This window comes from Bombina bombina, chromosome 5, assembly GCF_027579735.1.
Source record: "Bombina bombina isolate aBomBom1 chromosome 5, aBomBom1.pri, whole genome shotgun sequence".
NCBI lineage: Eukaryota > Metazoa > Chordata > Amphibia > Anura > Bombinatoridae > Bombina > Bombina bombina.
This window is the reverse complement of record NC_069503.1, coordinates 439134725-439153998: the sequence shown is the minus strand read 5'-3', so window position 1 is coordinate 439153998 and position 19274 is coordinate 439134725. Positions and strand designations below refer to the sequence as shown.

The 19274-nt window shown below is 37.2% G+C and overlaps 1 protein-coding gene across 2 annotated transcripts in view; it reads right to left on the bottom strand.

Annotated features, from left to right (window-relative positions):
- The window catches only part of MRPL3 (mitochondrial ribosomal protein L3), a 344205-nt gene that overhangs the window by 123222 nt on the left and 201709 nt on the right, over positions 1-19274 (bottom strand). For both annotated transcript variants that reach the window (XM_053714297.1, XM_053714298.1), the window contains exons 8-9: positions 19123-19200; positions 4235-4312 (exon numbers count right to left, since the gene is read on the bottom strand). In XM_053714297.1, the coding sequence (XP_053570272.1) occupies positions 4235-4312; positions 19123-19200 (156 nt within the window). The remainder of the gene's footprint in view (positions 1-4234; positions 4313-19122; positions 19201-19274) is intronic.

Genomic DNA, 19274 nt, shown 5'->3' with positions numbered 1-19274 from the left:
CTGTAGTGGCTTAGAGGTTTAAATGTTATAAAGTATATAATTATAACAATGTTGATTGTTCAAAGCTGGAGAATGGGTAGTAAAGGTGTTATCTATCTTTTAAAACAATAACAATGTTGGTGTTGTAAGGCTGGAGGAAAGGAGATTTAATCTTCAGCAATGTAAACTTTTTTTTAATGTAAGAGCAATCAAATTGTGGAACTCATTACCTAAGGAGGTAGTAAATGCCAATTCCTTAGATACATTTATAAATGGTTTAGAAACATTACTGGCTAGAAACAGATATTATTGCTGGTGTTAAATGGGTCACCTTTTTAATGGGATTAATTTAAAGGGACAGTAAAGTTATAATTAGACATTCATACAATTTTAAACAACTTTCCAATATACTTTATTATTTAATTTGCTTCCTTCTTTTATTCTTTACTAAAAGGTTTATCTAGGTAAGCTCAGGAGCAGTACATAACCTAGGTTCTAGCTGCTGATTGGTGGCTATATTTATATACCAATTGTCATTGGCTCACCCATGTGTTCAGTTAGAAACCAGTAGTGCATTGCTGCTCCTTCAACAAATGATACCAAGAGAATGAAGCACATTTGACAACAGAAGTAAACTGGAAAGTTGATTAAAATTGTATGCTCTACCTAAATCATGAAATAATTTTTTTTGGTTTCATGTCCCTTTAAGCTCAATTAGAGCTTTTATTGTAAATATATTAAAATTTGTATAGGTTGAACCTGATTGACTGCAGTCTTTTTTCAACCTCATCCACTATGTTACTTTGTTAAAACTTGGGGAAGTGCCCATAAAATACCTACGCTAAGAAGCCACATAATGATATACTCCACCAGCACTGAATATGACAACCATAAGATTATTAGATGTTTTTTTTGTTCCCTTATCAAAAAATACATGTAAAAATTCAAGTCAGATTATTATATTCCTCTTGTTTACCCCTAAACTATTTCTACCTGTGCTGAGCCGTTTTTAAGTTTTTAAGATGCTGCGCACATTTAAGCCCCGGCCATTTTTCAGTTTAAAACCCACACATTAAATTGTTGTTTTAAGCAGACCCAGCAGATTCAAACTATATCAACAACTCTACATCAAATTGTGTGAAAATTTTAGATTTTCATTAAAATGTTAAAGGGACAGTCAACACACACCAGAATTTTTGTTGTTTAAAAACAGATAATCCCTTTAATACCCATTCCCCAGTTTTGCATAACCAACACATTTTAGCCAATTAGTGCAGTGTCTGCACACAAGCTATGTGCGTGATCACAATGTTATCTATATGGTTGACATGAACTAGCTCTCCCCTGTTGTGAAAAGCAAATAAAAAAGCATGTGATTAGAGGCGGCCTTCAATGGCTTAGAAATAATCATATGAGCCTTCCTAGGTTATGCTTTCAACTAAGAATACCAAGAGAACAAAGCAAAATTGGTGATAAAAGTAAATTGAAAAGTTGTTTAAAATTACATGCCCAATTTAAAACATGAAAGGTTTATTGGATTTGACTTCCCCTTGTATAAAAATCTGTGTTTTTTTCTAAATTCTATAGTTAAAACAAGAAGTTGTTATCCTCATATAAATTGTGGTGTTCGGGTATATTTATAGGGGCTCTCATGAAACTCTACTCGGCTAACATCTATTTTAAAGAGGGGTTTATGGACTTTATAACAAGGGGCCAATGGGGTCTCTCTTTTTGATAGCCTATTATAAGTATAAATATATTTAAATGAGTATATTTCTATTTTTTTTTATTGTGTTTTAAAGTGATGGTAAATACTAGTGTTTGTATACTGCTAGGATTTACCATTGGAACAAATAAAGGGGACTTTCAGTCATGAAATATAAAATACTTCATGCTGAAAGTTCCTTTATTTGTTTGAAGCATTCCCCGCACTGAGCTGCTCATGTATCCCACGGCAGAACGCTATTTTGCTGTGAGGTGACGTTTCCACCTCATAGCAAATAGCCGTGCGGGGAAGCTGGCACCATGCACAGCTATTGGCTAAGAGGTAGAAATGTCACCTCTCAGCAAAATAGCGTTCTGCTGTGGGTTGCCTGAGGAGCTCAGTGCGGCGAACACTTCAAACAAATAAAGGAACTTTCAGCATGAAGTATTTTATACTTCATGACGGAAAGTTCCCTTTATTTGTTCCAATGGTTAATTCTAGTGTTTCACAAACGCTTGGATTTATCATCACTTTAAATATGCATGAAAGAGTAGGCAATTGCTTTTCAAAAGGTGGGTCCCTCAGTTTTTATATGCCTTAAAGGGACAGTATTCTGTCAATTATTTCCCCTTAATATATTAACTATATTAACTCCTAAACCGCCACAACCCCCCATCGTAAACTATCTCTACACTACTTTTGCCTTTTAAAGAAATAAAAACCCTATTCTAAAAAAATCCTATCCTAAAAAAAAAAAAAGATGCCCTGAAAAGGGAATCAGTGATATAGCTCTTTTGCTGCTCTAAACTAACGCTATCCCTCCAAAAAAAAAAAAACCCTAACCCGGATTTGTTATCGATCAGCTAAATAAAGTATGAGATGCGGGCGGAGGAACGGTGCAATGTTTACCATCACTAAATGGTTACTAGTTTACAAATGAAGCATCTTTAAAAAAAAAATTAATAAATGGAAGTCCCCCTGTTTCTGAGAATAATTTTATATACTTGCCAGTAAATTGATACACTTTACAATCACTTTAATTATCCTGCACCCCGCTGGGAGTGCAAGTTCTTCTGCTGGCTGTGTTTACATAGGCTTGTCAATAGCCTAAATTTCAGTATAGAAACTTTCAGTATAGGTTGGGATAACACAGGTTAAATCAGCTATGTCAAATGGCAAAATAAGTGTAAAGGAGCTGCTTTTAAACAACTTAAAGTACCAGTAAATACAGTAGATTTGCATAATCAACAAATGCATGATAAAAAGACAATGCAATAGCACTTAGTTTGAACTTCGAATGAGTAGTACAATTTTTTTTAATGAAAATTTCATATCTATTTCCACTCCACCTGTATAATGCGACAACCATCAGCCAATCACAACTGCATATAAATAAGAGCTGGTGACTCAAAAAGTTCAAATATAAAAAGACTGTGCACATTCTGTGAATTGGAAAGTTGTTTAAAATTGCCTGATCTATCTGAATCATGAAAGTTTAATTTTAACTTTAGTGTCCCTTTAATACACTCCAGCAGGTAACATGGATCATTGGGAACAATTTTAAAGGGGAGAAAATGTTTGGGTAAACAGTCCCTTTTTTAAGTTTCAATGCTAACCAGCTCCTTAGCTTACTATACTACTTTTTCAAATAAAGATACCAAAAGAACAAAGAAAAATTCATAATAGGAGTAAATTAGAAAGTTGCTGAAAATTGCATGCTCTATCTGAATCATGAAATAAAAATTTGGGTTTTCTATCCCTTTAAGCTCCTTACTGCAGCCTTCAGCTCTGGGTCTCTGGGCTGGTGATGTCACTACTCTCACGCATGGCAACGTCAACAGCATCCCTGGGCTATATTGCCACTTCAAATGTGGGGGTAAATGTGAGGGGGGCTGCAATTAGCTCTGAAAGCACCTACATGCAGTCGTCATCCGCACTAAAGTTTAAGAGACTTCCAATACTAAATTTAGTAGTACATATTGTATACATACAGAATTAAAGGGACATGTAGCCCAGTTTTTTTCCTTTCATGGTTCAGACGGAGAATACAATTTTAAACAACTTTCCAATTTGCTTCAATTATTAATTTATTTTCACTTTCTTGTAATCCTTTGTTGAAGAAGCAATTGAAGGTGAAACAATGCTCTTTTAGGAGATTTCTAACACATATGATGAGCCAATAATAGCAGGCATATATGTGCAGCCACCAATCAGCAGCTAGCTCTCAAAAGTCCACTGCTGCTCCTAAAACGAGCTAGGTATGCTTTTCAACAAAAGATACCGAGAGCAAATTAGATAACAGAAGTTAATTGGAAAGTTGTTTTAAATCACATGCTCTCTCTGAAACATTAAAAAAAAAAATTCTGTTATGTCCATTTAAGAATATGTAAGTGACAGATCTATATACAGAAAGTACCTTAAAATGTTCTATTCTGGACATATGCATTTGCGCATATTTTCATGGTTTACACCAAACATTAAGAAAACTGGTTTTCTAGGAACTATTTCTGTAACACATTATGTAATTTCTAAAGGGACAGTATAACTTACCTTCACTAAACAATTAGTATGGCCAGGAACTGAACCATGTACGTAGATGATGTTGTGTTTAGTGTTCACTCTCCATACCTAAAAGAGAAATAGTATTACTTAGATATTTATTATCAGCTACTTGCAAAGAACATATGGAAACTATAAACACATTACAGGTGGCCCTCGTTTTACAACGGTTCAATTTACACCGTTTCAGAATAACAACCTTTTGTTCCAGTCATGTGACTGCTATTGAAAAGCATTAAAAAGCAGTGCATTTATTAAAATAGCCGCCAGTAAGTTGAGCTGTCCGTTGGTGTGGCAGCAAAGCCAAGGAAGCTGAAAATAATCAGTTTAACCAGACCTGAGCTATTGAGCATATTTCAAAGGAACAATATCTCCCTGTCTATAAATCAGTCTAGATTGGAATGCATAGAAAGAACTGTTTGCAAAAAAATTGGCTTGTTACTTAAAGGGACACGGACATTTTTTTTCTTCCATGATTTAGAAAGAGCATGCAACTTTAAACAACTTTCTAATTCACTTCTATTCTCTAATTTGCTTCATCCTCTTGATATTCTTTGCTGAAAAGTATATCAAGATAGGCTCAGAAGCTGATGATTAGTGGCTACACATAGATGCCTCATGTCATTGGCTCACCCATGTGCATTGCAATTTCTTCAACAAACGATATTTAAAAAAAAATTAAGCAAATTAGATAATAGAAATAAATTGGAATTTTGTTTAAAATTGTAATGTCTATCTGAATCATGAATGAAATATTTTGGGTTTAGTGTCCCTTTAATCACAACAGGCAGTAACAAATTTCCCATCTGAGCAAATTATCCAATAACTGCATCAGTGGTTAACAGCAGTTTTCTCTTATTTAACATTATTTATTTATTACTTACAGCTGCATACAATTTTATATATTTAGTTTATTCTTTTTCATTTTTTTTTAAGCCATAGGGGCTGAAGTATTTATTAATGTACAATATCAGTGGACTAAAATCTAGACCTTAAAGGAAAAAAATCCTGACAATACTGGAATGTACGTGAACTATTATCAAAGCTAACAAATGTCAATGAATAACCTAAACCTAGAAACGGATTAACAAGGTCAGAAAAGAATAACAAAAAAAATCTGCAAGGAAATATTAACTGAGAAATCAAATACAGGTGGCCCTCTGTTTACGCCGGTTCAATTTGCTCCGTTTCAGAATAACAATCTTTTTTTTCAGTCATGTGGCTGCTATTGAAAAGCATTGAAAAGCAGTGCACTAATTAAAATAGCCACTAGGTGGAGCTGTCCGCTTGTGTTGCAGCAAAGTTATGCAAGCTTAGCAGACTTAAATTAATCTGTGTACACAGAACAGACCTTAGCTATCGAGCAACAAGATCTAGCAGCCACTTCCCTATTTTCTTCCTGTCCAGCTGCTTGAGGTGAGGGTGCCCAACTGCCTATTAATCACTCCAGATTGAAATGCAAGTAAAAAAATGTTTTTGTTCATTAAACTTAGTTTGATGATATAGTCTGTTGTGTGATTATTTAATTAGGTATATAATGCTGTTTAGCATTTAAAGTCTTCATTTCAAAGCTTTAAATAATGTATTAGGTGTTACTTATGTTAATTTTGAGAGGGGCCTGGAACCTAACTCCCTCACTTCCTTTTGACTTACATTATAAACTGGGTTTCAATTTACAACGGTTTCGATTTACAACCATTCCTTCTGGAACCTAACCCCGGCGTAAACTGAGGGCTACCTGTACTGCAGAAATGTCCTTAAATGAGCTACTATCCGAGTTACCTTAACAAACCATTCAGAATTATCTTCAACTACTTTAATAACAGAGAAAGTGAATTTAATCTCCATAATCCTCAGCAAGAAGGAACGTTTGTATAGGCATTATATGAGGGAACACAACAAAGTGAGTACTATTCAGGTAACGCCAAAGAGGATTTTAAAGGGCTGGAGGATTGTTAGTTATATTGATAAAAATAAATTTTAGGAGGCTGGAGCAAGGTAAATACTTTTGCGGGCTACATGAGTTAAGCAGAGATGCTACTGAAAAATAGAAGGGTATTGCAAGTGCTACTTAAAGGGGCACTATAGTCAACTTTTTTGTTGTTTCATCTAAAAGATGTAATTTCAAAATGTATTTCATTTATTGTTTTTTCTTAAAGCTAATGTTTCTGTCCTGAGTAAATGTTTTCTTGTTTATACTTGCAGATGCCTATTTCTCTGGACCAGTAAAGTAGAGGCAGTTATATTAACAGCCAGTAAGCATTAGTGGGAAGCACAAAACCAACACTGCAGTATTAGAGACCAAATAAATAATCTTCAACATGTATAAATGTTGCTCTTACAGACGCATGATGAAACATTTTTGAGTACAATGTCCCTTTAACTGGAGCACTATTGGAACAAATGCTTATCAAATAGAGAAGGGTCAGTGTAGAACAGTATTATGAGTAAACTAGTCTGGATATATAAAAACTTAAGGCAAGCACCTGACACACACAGCATTACTAATGAATGGTAGATTATCAAATATTTTCTTGAATAGACACATGCATATCATAGTGCAGCAGTTAATATATAAATAATATTAAAAATAAAATGTATGCTTACCTGTTAAATTTCTTTCTTTCCGGATATGGAGAGTCCACAACGTCATTCCAATTGCTAGTGGGATATTCACTCCTGGCCAGCAGGAGGAGGCAAAGAGCACCCCAGCAAAGCTGTTAAGTGTCACTTCCCTTACCCATAACCCCCAGTCATTCAGTCGAAGGGAAATGGAGATAACACAAAGGTGTAGAGGTGCCTGAGGCTTAGTAACAAATTACTGTCTAATCAAAAGGGTGAGGTTGTGGACTGTCCATGTCCGGAAATAAATAAATTTATCAGGTAAGCATACATTTTCTTTTCTTTCCTAAGACATGGAGAGTCCGTGACGTCATTCCAATTACTAGTGGGAATCAATACCCAAGCTAGAGAACACAGAATGAACAGGCAGGGAGAGCAAGACAGGCTGACCTAAATAGAAAGCACCACAGCTTGAAAAACCTTTGTCCCAAAAGAGACCTCAGCCGAGGCAAAAGAATCAAATTTGGAATTCTTTTAAAAAGTATGCAGAGGGGACCATGTTGCTGCCTTGCAAATTTGTTACACAGACGCTTCATTTTTGAAAGCCCAAAAAGGAGACAACCCTAGTGGAATGAGCCGTAATTCTCTCAGGAGGTTGCTGTCCAGCAGTCTCATAAGCCAAACGAATCAAACTTCTCAACCAGAGGGAAAGAGAAGTAGAAGTGGCCTTCTGACCCTTACGCTTTCCTGAGAAACAAACAAACAGGGCTGAAGACCGAATAAAATCTTTAGTAGCCTGTAGGTAAAATATTAGAGCACGCACAACATCAACGTTATGTAAAAGACGTTCCTTCTGAGAAGAAGGATTAGGACAAAAAGAAGGAACAACAATTTCCTGATTAATGTTTCGATCCCAAACCACCTTAGGGAGAAACCCCAATTTAGTACGAATGACCGCCTTATCCGCATGAAAAATAAGGTAAGGGGAATCACACTGCAGAGCCGAGAGTTCAGAAACTCTGCAAGCAGAGGAAATAGCAATAAGGAACACAACTTTCCAAGATAACAACTTAATATTTACAGAATGCATTGGCTCAAACGGAGTCTGCTGCAAAACTTTAAGCACAAGGTTCAAGCTCCAAGGAGGAGCAACAGGTTTAAACACAGGCCTGATTCTGACCAAGGCCTGACAAAAAGATTGAAAATCTGGAACATCCGCCAGACGTTTGTGTAAAAGAATAGACAGTGCAGAACTCTGACCTTTCAGAAAACTGACAACCCTTTCTCCAGACCTTCCTGGAGAAAAGGCAAAATTCTAGGAATCCTGAACCTACCCTAAGAGAAGCCCTTCGAATCACACCAATATAGGTATTTGCACCATACGTTATGGTAAATTTTACGAGTAACAGGCTTGCGAGCCTGAAGCATGGTATCAATTACTGACTCAGAAAACCCACGCTTAGCCAGAACTAAGTGTTCAATCTCCATGCAGTCAGCTTCAGAGAAACTAGATTTGGATGGAGGAAAGGACCCTGAGTTAGAAGGTCCTTCCTCAGAGGTAACCTCCAAAGTGGAAGAGAAGACATCCTCATCAGGTCTGCAAACCAGATCCTGCAAGGCCATGCAGGAGCTAATAGAATTACAGATGCTCTCTCCTGTTTGATACGAGCAATGACTCATGGAAGGAGAGCAAACGGAGGAAACGGGTATGGTAGAACGAAATCCCAAGGAACCACCAGAGCATCTATCAGGGCAGCCTGAGGACCTCTTGAACTTGAAATGTACCTAGGAAACTTGGCGTTCTGACGAGATGCGATCAGATCCAACTCCGGCATCCTTCACTTGAGGGTTAACCTGAAGAACACCTCCAGATAGAAAGCCCACTCCCGGGATGAAAGGTCTGTCTGCTCAGAAAACCCACCTCCCAGTTGTCCACTCCTGGAATGTGGATGGCAGATAGAAGACAATTGTGATCTTCCGAGAATAAGTGAAATATAAGGGACAATGATATTCCCATAGGGGGCGCTTCCTAAATACAAATCCTGTAGTAAAAATATTCAAGAAATAATATGAGCAACACATCAAATCGAGCTACAACACAGCAGATTGTATTGCATCACAAAGTCCTTAACATCCATAAGAAGGCAGCACTCTGTCAAAAGGATGGTCAGTCCCTGGTGATGATTGAGCTAGAAAAAAGGAAGACACAGAGGCGCCCATATGGCCTAGTAACATCTATGCAGATGATTAATCAATGTGATAAAGACTGGTACTCACAAAGATGAAGCACCCAATGGTGCAGGTGACACAGACTGGATCAGTTGGCAGTGGTCCAGCTCACTGTGTGCCAGCAAATAACACACTCAATCATAAAAACAGCAAACCAGGCATCTGTTCCTGTGAGTGAAAAAAAAACAGCTCCCATAGCGTAGTACAGTATAAACAGGCAGAAGTCACACTTGTTGGTCACACAATGAGAAGCGCTGTGGCGCCTACCTGCCCTTAGGGGTTGAAATTGGGGGAATAAAGCTTTGTTTTGGCTCCAAAACGGCTTCAGGATCCTCCTGTGTTGAAGCTTGCTATCCAGAAGTAAAAACAAATGCGCAACTAAGGCGCAAAATTAGGCCCCGCCCACCTCATACACAATGTCTGAGGGACCTTAAATTAACACCTCAAGTGTTAAAAACATAGCCATGTGGTATAAAAACCTTCCAATATAAGCCAAATGAACCCCTAAATAAAAGTAAAAAATTTTTTTTCTCAAATCTATCAAAAAGTCTGTTTTAAACATATAAGTGTCAACCAGCAGTAACTTAGCCCTTATGCAAGCTTATAATACCACCATAAGTGTTTGATTAAAGCTTACCCTTCCCCCTCATGGGGATAATGTCAGCCCTTTTCTTGAAATATCCTGTCTTTCTAGAAAAATTGACTGAACATACCTCAGTGCAGTAGAGACTGCAAAACCGTTCCTCAGCTGAAGTTTCCTGTACTCTTCAGCCTCTGTGGGAACAGCAATGGATCTTAGTTACCAAATGCTAAGATCATCATCCTTCATGCAGAAATCTTCATCTCTTTTCTGCTTGAGAGTACATATTACACACCGGTACCATTTAAAATAACAAACTCTTGCTTGAAGAAATAAAAACTAATATTTTGTCACCACAATCTCTTTACCCTTCCATCTTGTTAGAGCCGGCAAAGAGAATGACTGGGGATGGAGCTAAGGGAGGAGCTATATAGACAGCTCTGCTATGGGTGCCCTCTTTGACACTTCCTGTAGGGAAGGAGAATATCCCACAAGTATGGATGAATCTGTGGACTCGATACATCTTACAAGAGAAAACTCCCTTTCCCCCAGTGACAGTTGAAATAATAGAATCCAACTGAGAACCAAATAAATTATTACCTTGGAAAGAAAGGGATAGTAATCTAGATTTAGATGTCATATCAGCATTCCAAGATTTAAGCCACAAAGCTAATATAGCTAAAAACATGGATCTAACATCAATTTTGATATAAAAAATGGCATCACAAATAAAATGATTAGTATATTGCAGTAAGCGAATAATGCTAGATAAGTCAGAATCCAATTCCTGTTGCGCTAAATTCTCCAACCAGAAGGTTGATGCAGCCGCAACATCAGCCAAAGAAATTGCAGGTCTGAGAAGATAACCTGAATATAAATAGGCCTTCCTTAGATAAGATTCAAGCTTCCTATCTAAAGGATCCTTAAAGGAAGTACTATCTTCCATAGGAATAGGGGTACGTTTAGCAAGAGTAGAAATAGCCCCATCAACTTTGGGGATTTTTTCCCAAAACTCTATAGATTTTGCTGGTAAAGGATACAATTTTTTAAACCTTGAAGAAGGAATAAAAGAAGTACCTGGCTTATTCCATTCCTTAGAAATCATATCAGAAATAGCCTCAGGAATAGGAAAAAGCCCTTGAGAAACCACAGGAGGTTTAAAAACAGCATTTAAACGTTTATTAGACTGAACGTCAAGAGGACTGGTTACCTCAATATCAAAAGTAATTAACACTTCTTTTAATAAAGAATGCATATACTCTATTTTAAATAAATAAGTAGATTTGTCAGTGTCAATGTCAGAGGAAGGATCTTCTGTATCAGATAGATCCTCATCAGAAGAGGATAAATTATTATGTTGTTGGTCATTTGAAATTTCATTAACTACATGAGAAGTTTTAAAAGACCTTTTACGTTTATTAGAAGATGGAAATGCAGACAAAGCCTTCAGGTTTGAATCAGAAACAAATTCTTTAAAATTCACAGGTATATCATGCACATTAGAAGTTGAAGGAACGGCAACTGGCAATTTACTATTACTGATGGATACACTATCTGCATGTAAAAGTTTATCATGGCAACTATTACAAATTACATTCGGCTAAATAATTTCTACAATTTTACAACAAATGCACTTAGCTTTGGTAGAACCGATGTCAGGCAGCAATGTTCCAGCAGAAACTTCTGAGTCAGGATCAGATTGAGACATCTTGCAAAATGTAAGATAAAAAACGACATATAAAGCAAAATGATCTATTTCCTTATTTGACAGTTTCAGGAATTGGAAAAAAATGCAAATAGCATAGCCCTCTGATAGAGAAAAAGGCAAGAGGCAAACATCAATGGGGTATTGAAATAATGAAAAAATTAACCGGAAATGACACACTCGCGTCACTAATGACGCAACAATGTGAAAGGTCTCGGCGTCAAGTATGACGCCGGAAATGACGAAGTTGCGTCATAGACGTATTTTTTCATGCCAGAAACATTCTCGCGCCAAGAATGACGCAATAAAGTTTAGCATTTGACGCACCCGCGGGCCTAATACCGCCCGTAATTTGCAAGAAGTAGTCAATTGGAAAAAAGACTAAACCCCAGATAAGAAATACATTTCTTAAAAAAATGTTTATATTCCCCAAATATGAAACGGACAGTCTGTGGAAGTAAATACATGAACCTGACTCATGGCAAATATAAGTACAATACATATATTTAGAACTTTATATAAATGCATAAAGTGCCAAACCATAGCTGAGGTGTCTTAAGTAATAAAAAACATAATTACCAAAAGACAACCATCCACATATAGCAGATAGCCAAACCAGTACTAAAACAGTTATTAGTAGAGGTAATGGTAAATTGAGAGTATATCGTCGATCTGAAAAGGGAGGTAGGAGATGAATCTCTACGACCGATAACAGAGAACCTATGAAATAAACCCCCGTTAGGGAAATCATCGTATTCAATAAGTGATACTCCCTTCACGTCCCTCTGAACATTCGCTGTACTCTGAGAGGAATCGGGCTTCAACAATGCTGAGAAGCACATATCAACGTAGAAATCTTTAGCACAAACTTACTTCACCACCTCCATAGGAGGCAAAGTTTGTAAAACTGAATTGTGGGTGTGGTGAGGGGTGTATTTATAGGCATTTTGAGGTTTGGGAAACTTTGCCCCTCCTGCTAGGATTGTATATCCCATACGTCACTAGCTTATGGACTCTTGCCAATTACATGAATGAAAGAAAAATCCACATTGTGTGCTAATTTTCACGTTGGGTGACGTCAAAAAGAAATTTATTATAATGTACAAATTGGTTCTTCTTTTGAGTTATAGTAGTACCTTAAAGGGGATATGAAAGCAGGAATGTAAGCTTAGGAGCCGGACCATTTTTGGTTCAGCACTTTGGTTGTGCGTGTCGATTGGTGACTACATGCCTAGGGAGTACCGGCACCTCACCCCCCCCAAAAAAAAAACATAATTTATGTAAGAACTTACCTGATAAATTCATTTCTTTCATATTAGCAAGAGTCCATGAGCTAGTGACGTATGGGATATACATTCCTACCAGGAGGGGCAAAGTTTCCCAAACCTCAAAATGCCTATAAATACACCCCTCACCACACCCACAAATCAGTTTAACGCATATCCAAGAAGTGGGGTGATAAGACAAAAGTGCGAAAGCATTAAAAAAATAAGGAATTGGAATAATTGTGCTTTATACAAAAAAATCATAACCACCACAAAAAGGGTGGGCCTCATGGACTCTTGCTAATATGAAAGAAATTAATTTATCAGATAAGTTCTTACATAAATTATGTTTTCTTTCATGTAATTAGCAAGAGTCCATGAGCTAGTGACGTATGGGATAATGACTACCCAAGATGTGGATCTTCCACGCAAGAGTCACTAGAGAGGGAGGGATAAAATAAAGACAGCCAATTCCGCTGAAAATAATCCACACCCAAAATAAAGTTTAAATCTTATAATGAAAAAAACTGAAATTATAAGCAGAAGAATCAAACTGAAACAGCTGCCTGAAGAACTTTTCTACCAAAAACTGCTTCAGAAGAAGAACACACATCAAAATGGTAGAATTTAGTAAAAGTATGCAAAGAAGACCAAGTTGCTGCTTTGCAAATCTGATCAACCGAAGCTTCATTCCTAAACGCCCAGGAAGCAGAAACTGACCTAGTAGAATGAGCTGTAATCCTTTGAGGCGGAGTTTTACCCGACTCGACATAAGCATGATGATTTAAAGATTTCAACCAAGATGCCAAAGAAATGGCAGAGGCCTTCTGACCTTTCCTAGAACCGGAAAAGATAACAAATAGACTAGAAGTCTTTCGGAAATTCTTAGTAGCTTCAACATAATATTTCAAAGCTCTAACTACATCCAAAGAATGCAATGATCTCTCCTTAGAATTCGTAGGATTAGGACACAATGAAGGAACCACAATTTCTCTACTAATGTTGTTAGAATTCACAACCTTAGGTAAAAATTTGAAATTCGCAACACCGCCTTATCCTGATGAAAAATCAGAAAAGGAGACTCACAAGAAAGAGCAGATAATTCAGAAACTCTTCTAGCAGAAGAGATGGCCAAAAGAAACAAAACTTTCCAAGAAAGTAATTTAATGTCCAGTGAATGCATAGGTTCAAACGGAGGAGCTTGAAGAGCCCCCAGAACCAAATTCAAACTCCAAGGAGGAGAAATTGACTTAATAACAGGTTTTATACGAACCAAAGCTTGTACAAAACAATGAATATCAGGAAGATTAGCAATCTTTCTGTGAAAAAGAACAGAAAGAGCAGAGATTTGTCCTTTCAAGGAACTTGCAGACAAACCTTTATCCAAACCATCCTGAAGAAACTGTAAAATTCTCGGAATTCTAAAAGAATGCCAGGAAAAATGATGAGAAAGACACCAAGAAATGTAAGTCTTCCAGACTCAATAATATATCTTCCTAGATACAGATTTACGAGCCTGTAACATAGTATTAATCACAGAGTCAGAGAAACCTCTTTGACTAAGAATCAAGCGTTCAATCTCCATACCTTCAAATTTAAGGATTTGAGATCCTGATGGAAAAAAGGACCTTGTGACAGAAGGTCTGGTCTTAACGGAAGAGTCCACGGTTGGCAAGAGGCCATCCGGACAAGATCCGCATACCAAAACCTGTGAGGCCATGCTGGAACCACCAGCAGAACAAACGAGCATTCCTTCAGAATCTTGGAGATTACTCTTGGAAGAAGAACTAGAGGCGGAAAGATATAGGCAGGATGATACTTCCAAGGAAGTGACAATGCATCCACTGCTTCCGCCTGAGGATCCCTGGATCTGGACAGATACCTGGGAAGTTTCTTGTTTAGATGAGAAGCCATCAGATCTATTTCTGGAAGTCCCCACATTTGAACAATCTGAAGAAATACCTCTGGGTGAAGAGACCATTTGCCCGGATGTAACGTTTGGCGACTGAGATAATCCGCTTCCCAATTGTCTATACCTGGGATATGAACCGCAGAAATTAGACAGGAGCTGGATTCCGCCCATACCAGTATTGGAGATACTTCTTTCATAGCCAGAGGACTGTGAGTCCCTCCTTGATGATTGATATATGCCACAGTTGTGACATTGTCTGTCTGAAAACAAATGAACGATTCTCTCTTTAGAAGAGGCCATGACTGAAGAGCTCTGAAAATTGCACGGAGTTCCAAAATATTGATTGGTAATCTCACCTCCTGAGATTCCCAAACCCCTTGTGCTGTCAGAGACCCCCAAACAGCTCCCCAACCTGTCAGACTTGCATCTGTTGAAATCACAGTCCAGGTCGGAAGAACAAAAGAAGCCCCCTGAACTAAACGATGGTGATCTGTCCACCACGTCAGTGAGTGTCGTACAATCGGTTTTAAAGATATCAATTGAGATATCTTTGTGTAATCCCTGCACCACTGGTTCAGCATACAGAGCTGAAGAGGTCGCATGTGAAAACGAGCAAAGGGGATCGCGTCCGATGCAGCAGTCATAAGACCTAGAATTTCCATGCATAAGGCTACCGAAGGGAATGATTGAGATTGAAGGTTTCGACAAGCTGAAATCAATTTTAGATGTCTCTTGTCTGTCAGAGACAGAGTCATGGACACTGAATCTATCTGGAAACTAGGGATGCACCGAAATTTCGGCCGCAGAAAGTTTCGGCCGAAAAAGGCATTTTTGGCTATTTCGGTTTTCGGTTTTTTAGCCTTTTATTTTCGGTAAAATTATTGTGTAGCATGTTTCAAATTTGATGCTAGCCTAGAGCTGCTGTTTAAGTTTATTACTTGACTTACTGTTCTGCATATAATGAGTTTTCTAGGACTATACTTTATTTGGATAATTAGTAAAAAAAAACTGTTAAATATGATTCTGTTACATAAAACTAAATAAAGAATAATACAGTATATTGATATTTATAATTGTTTTAAGTAGGGATGCACCAAAATTTTGGTCGCAGAAACATTTTGGCCGAAAATGGCATTATTGTTTGCCTGTTTATTATTGTTTTAGTGTGTTACTTTCAATAAAAGTGTGGGATTTTTTTTATTGGCTCTAATTATGCAAAAAAAAAAACTAAAAAAAATTAATTTGAAAAAATAAATTTTCGGTATCAGTTTCGGTTTTCGGCCAAGTGCATCCCGGATTTTCGGATTCGGTTTCGGTCCAGAATTTCCATTTCGGTGCATCACTACTGGAAACATAAAAAGGTTACCCTTGTCTGAGGAATCAATTAACTTTTCGGTAAATTGATCCTCCAACCATGATCTCGAAGAAACAATACAAGTCGATTCGTATGAGAATCTGCTAAATGTGAAGACTGAGCAAGTACCAAGATATCGTCCAAATAAGGAAATACCACAATACCCTGTTCTCTGATTACAGACAGAAGGGCACCGAGAACCTTTGTAAAAATCCTTGGAGCTGTTGCTATGCCAAACGGCAGAGCCACAAACTGGTAATGCTTGTCTAGGAAAGACATCTCAGAAACTGAAAGTGATCTGGATGAATCGGAATATGCAGATATGCATCCTGTAAATCTATTGTGGACATATAATGCCCTTGCTGAACAAAAGGCAGGATAGTCCTTATAGTTACCATTTTGAATGTTGGTATCCTTACATAACTATTCAATATTTTTAAATCCAGAACTGGTACAATGAAGAGATTTGAATAAAACCCCAGTCCCTGTTCCAGAACTGGAACTGGCATAATTACTCCAGCCAACTCTAGATCTGAAACACATTTCAGAAATGCTTGAGCCTTCGCTGTATTTACTGGGACACGGGAAAGAAAAAATCTTTTTGCAGGAGGCCTTATCTTGAAGCCAATTCTGTACCCTTCTGAAACAATGTTCTGAATCCAAAGATTGTGAATTGAATTGATCCAAATTTCTTTGAAAAATCGTAATCTGCCCCCTACCAGCTGGGCTGGAATGAGGGCCGCACCTTCATGTGGACTTTGGAGCTGGCTTTGGTTTTCTAAAAGGCTTGGATTTATTCCAGACTGGAGATGGTTTCCAAACTGATACCGCTCCTGTGGGTGAAGGATCAGGCTTTTGTTCCTTATTGTGACGAAAGGAACGAAAACGATTATTAGACCTAAATTTACCTTTAGATTTTTTATCCTGTGGTAAAAAAGTTCCTTTCCCTCCAGTAACAGTTGAGATTATAGAATCCAACTGTGAACCAAATAATTTATTACCCTGGAAAGAAAGGGAAAGCAAAGTTGACTTAGAAGACATATCAGCATTCCAAGTTTTAAGCCATAAAGCTCTTCTAGCTAAAATGGCTAGAGACATATACCTGACATCAACCCTAATGATATCAAAGATGGCATCACAAATAAAGTTATTAGCATGTTGAAGAAGATTAACAATGCTATGAGAATTATGATCTGTTACTTGTTGCGCTAAAGCTTCTAACCAAAAAGTTGAAGCTGCAGCAATATCCGCTAAAGATATAGCAGGTCTAAGAAGATTACCTGAACATAAGTAAGCTTTTCTTAGAAAGGATTCAATTTTCCTATCTAAAGGATCCTTAAAGGAAGTACTATCTGCCGTAGGAATAGTAGTACGTTTAGCAAGAGTAGAGATAGCCCCATCAACCTTAGGGATTTTGTCCCAAAACTCTAATCTGTCAGATGGCACAGGATATAATTGCTTAAAACGTTTAGAAGGAGTAAATGAATTACCCAAATTATTCCATTCCCTGGAGATTACTTAAGAAATAGCATCAGGGACAGGAAAAACGTCTGGAATAACTACAGGAGATTTAAAAACCTTATTTAAACGTTTAGATTTAGTATCAAGAGGACCAGAATCCTCTATTTCTAATGCAATTAAGACTTATTTAAGTAAAGAACGAATAAATTCCATTTTAAATAAATATGAAGATTTATCAGCATCAACCTCTGAAACAGAATCCTCTGAACCAGAGGAATCATTATCAGAATCAGAATGATGATGTTCATTTAAAAGACCTTTTACGTTTACTAGAAGGAGAAATAACAGACATAGCCTTCTTAATGGATTTAGAAACAAAATCTCTTATGTTAACAGGAACACTCTGAGTATTAGATGTTGATGGAACAACAACAGGTAATGTAACATTACTAAAGGAAATATTATCTGCATTAACAAGTTTGTCATGACATTCATTACAAACAACAGCTGGAGGAACAGATACCACAAGTTTACAGCAAATACACTTAACTTTGGTAGATCCAGCACTAGGCAGCGATTTTCCAGAAGTATCTTCTGACTCAGGGTCAATCTGGGACATCTTGCAATATGTAATAGAAAAAACAACATATAAAGCAAAATTGATCAAATTCCTTAAATGACAGTTTCAGGAATGGGAAAAAATGCCAGTGAACAAGCTTCTAGCAACCAGAAGCAATAAACAATGAGACTTAAATAATGTGGAGACAATAGTGACGCCCATATTTTTTAGTGCCAAAAAAAGACGCCCACATTATTTGGCGCCTAAATGCTTTTGGCGCCAAAAATGATGCCACATCCGGAACGCCGACACTTTTGGCGCAAAAAAAACGTCAAAAAATGATGCAACTTCCGGCGACACGTATGACGCCGGAAACAAAGAAAAAAATGTTTGCGCCAAAAAAGTCAGCGCTAAGAATGACGCAATAAAAATGAAGCATTTTCAGCCCCCGCGAGCCTAACAGCCCACAGGGAAAAAGTCAAATTTTATGGTAAGAAAAAAATTGATTGATTCATATGCATTATCCCAAATATGAAACTGACTGTCTGAAATAAGGAACGTTGAACATCCTGAATCAAGGCAAATAAATGTTTGAACACATATATTTAGAACTTTATATAAAAGTGCCCAACCATAGCTTAGAGTGTCACAGAAAATAAGACTTACTTACCCCAGGACACTCATCTACATGTAGTAGAAAGCCAAACCAGTACTGAAACGAGAATCAGTAGAGGTAATGGTATATATAAGAGTATATCGTCGATCTGAAAATGGAGGTAAGAGATGAATCTCTACGACCGATAACAGAGAACCTATGAAATAGACCCCGTAGAAGATCATTGAATTCAAATAGGCAATACTCTCTTCACATCCCTCTGACATTCACTGCACGCTGAGAGGAAAACCGGGCTCCAACCTGTTGCAGAGCGCATATCAACGTAGAATCTAGCACAAACTTACTTCACCACCTCCACGGGAGGCAAAGTTTGTAAAACTGATATGTGGGTGTGGTGAGGGGTGTATTTATAGGCATTTTGAGGTTTGGGAAACTTTGCCCCTCCTGGTAGGAATGTATATCCCATACGTCACTAGCTCATGGACTCTTGCTAATTACATGAAAGAAAAAGCAATATATATATATATATATATATATATAAATAAAAAAATAATTAATAAATAAATAATAAAATAAAAGCAATTGCACTTAGACCATTAAAAATAATGAAAAAATAATTTCAATATAAATAACAACCTTGAGTGCATACGATGTTCTATAGAAGTTCCCCATTCTTCCAGGCATTTTTGTTCCAGGAAACACACGGGCAGGATCCTTTAAGAAGATATGGAAATATAATCTATTAGTTGGCTATAACAAAACTTTTTATATATTTACTGTTTATTTCT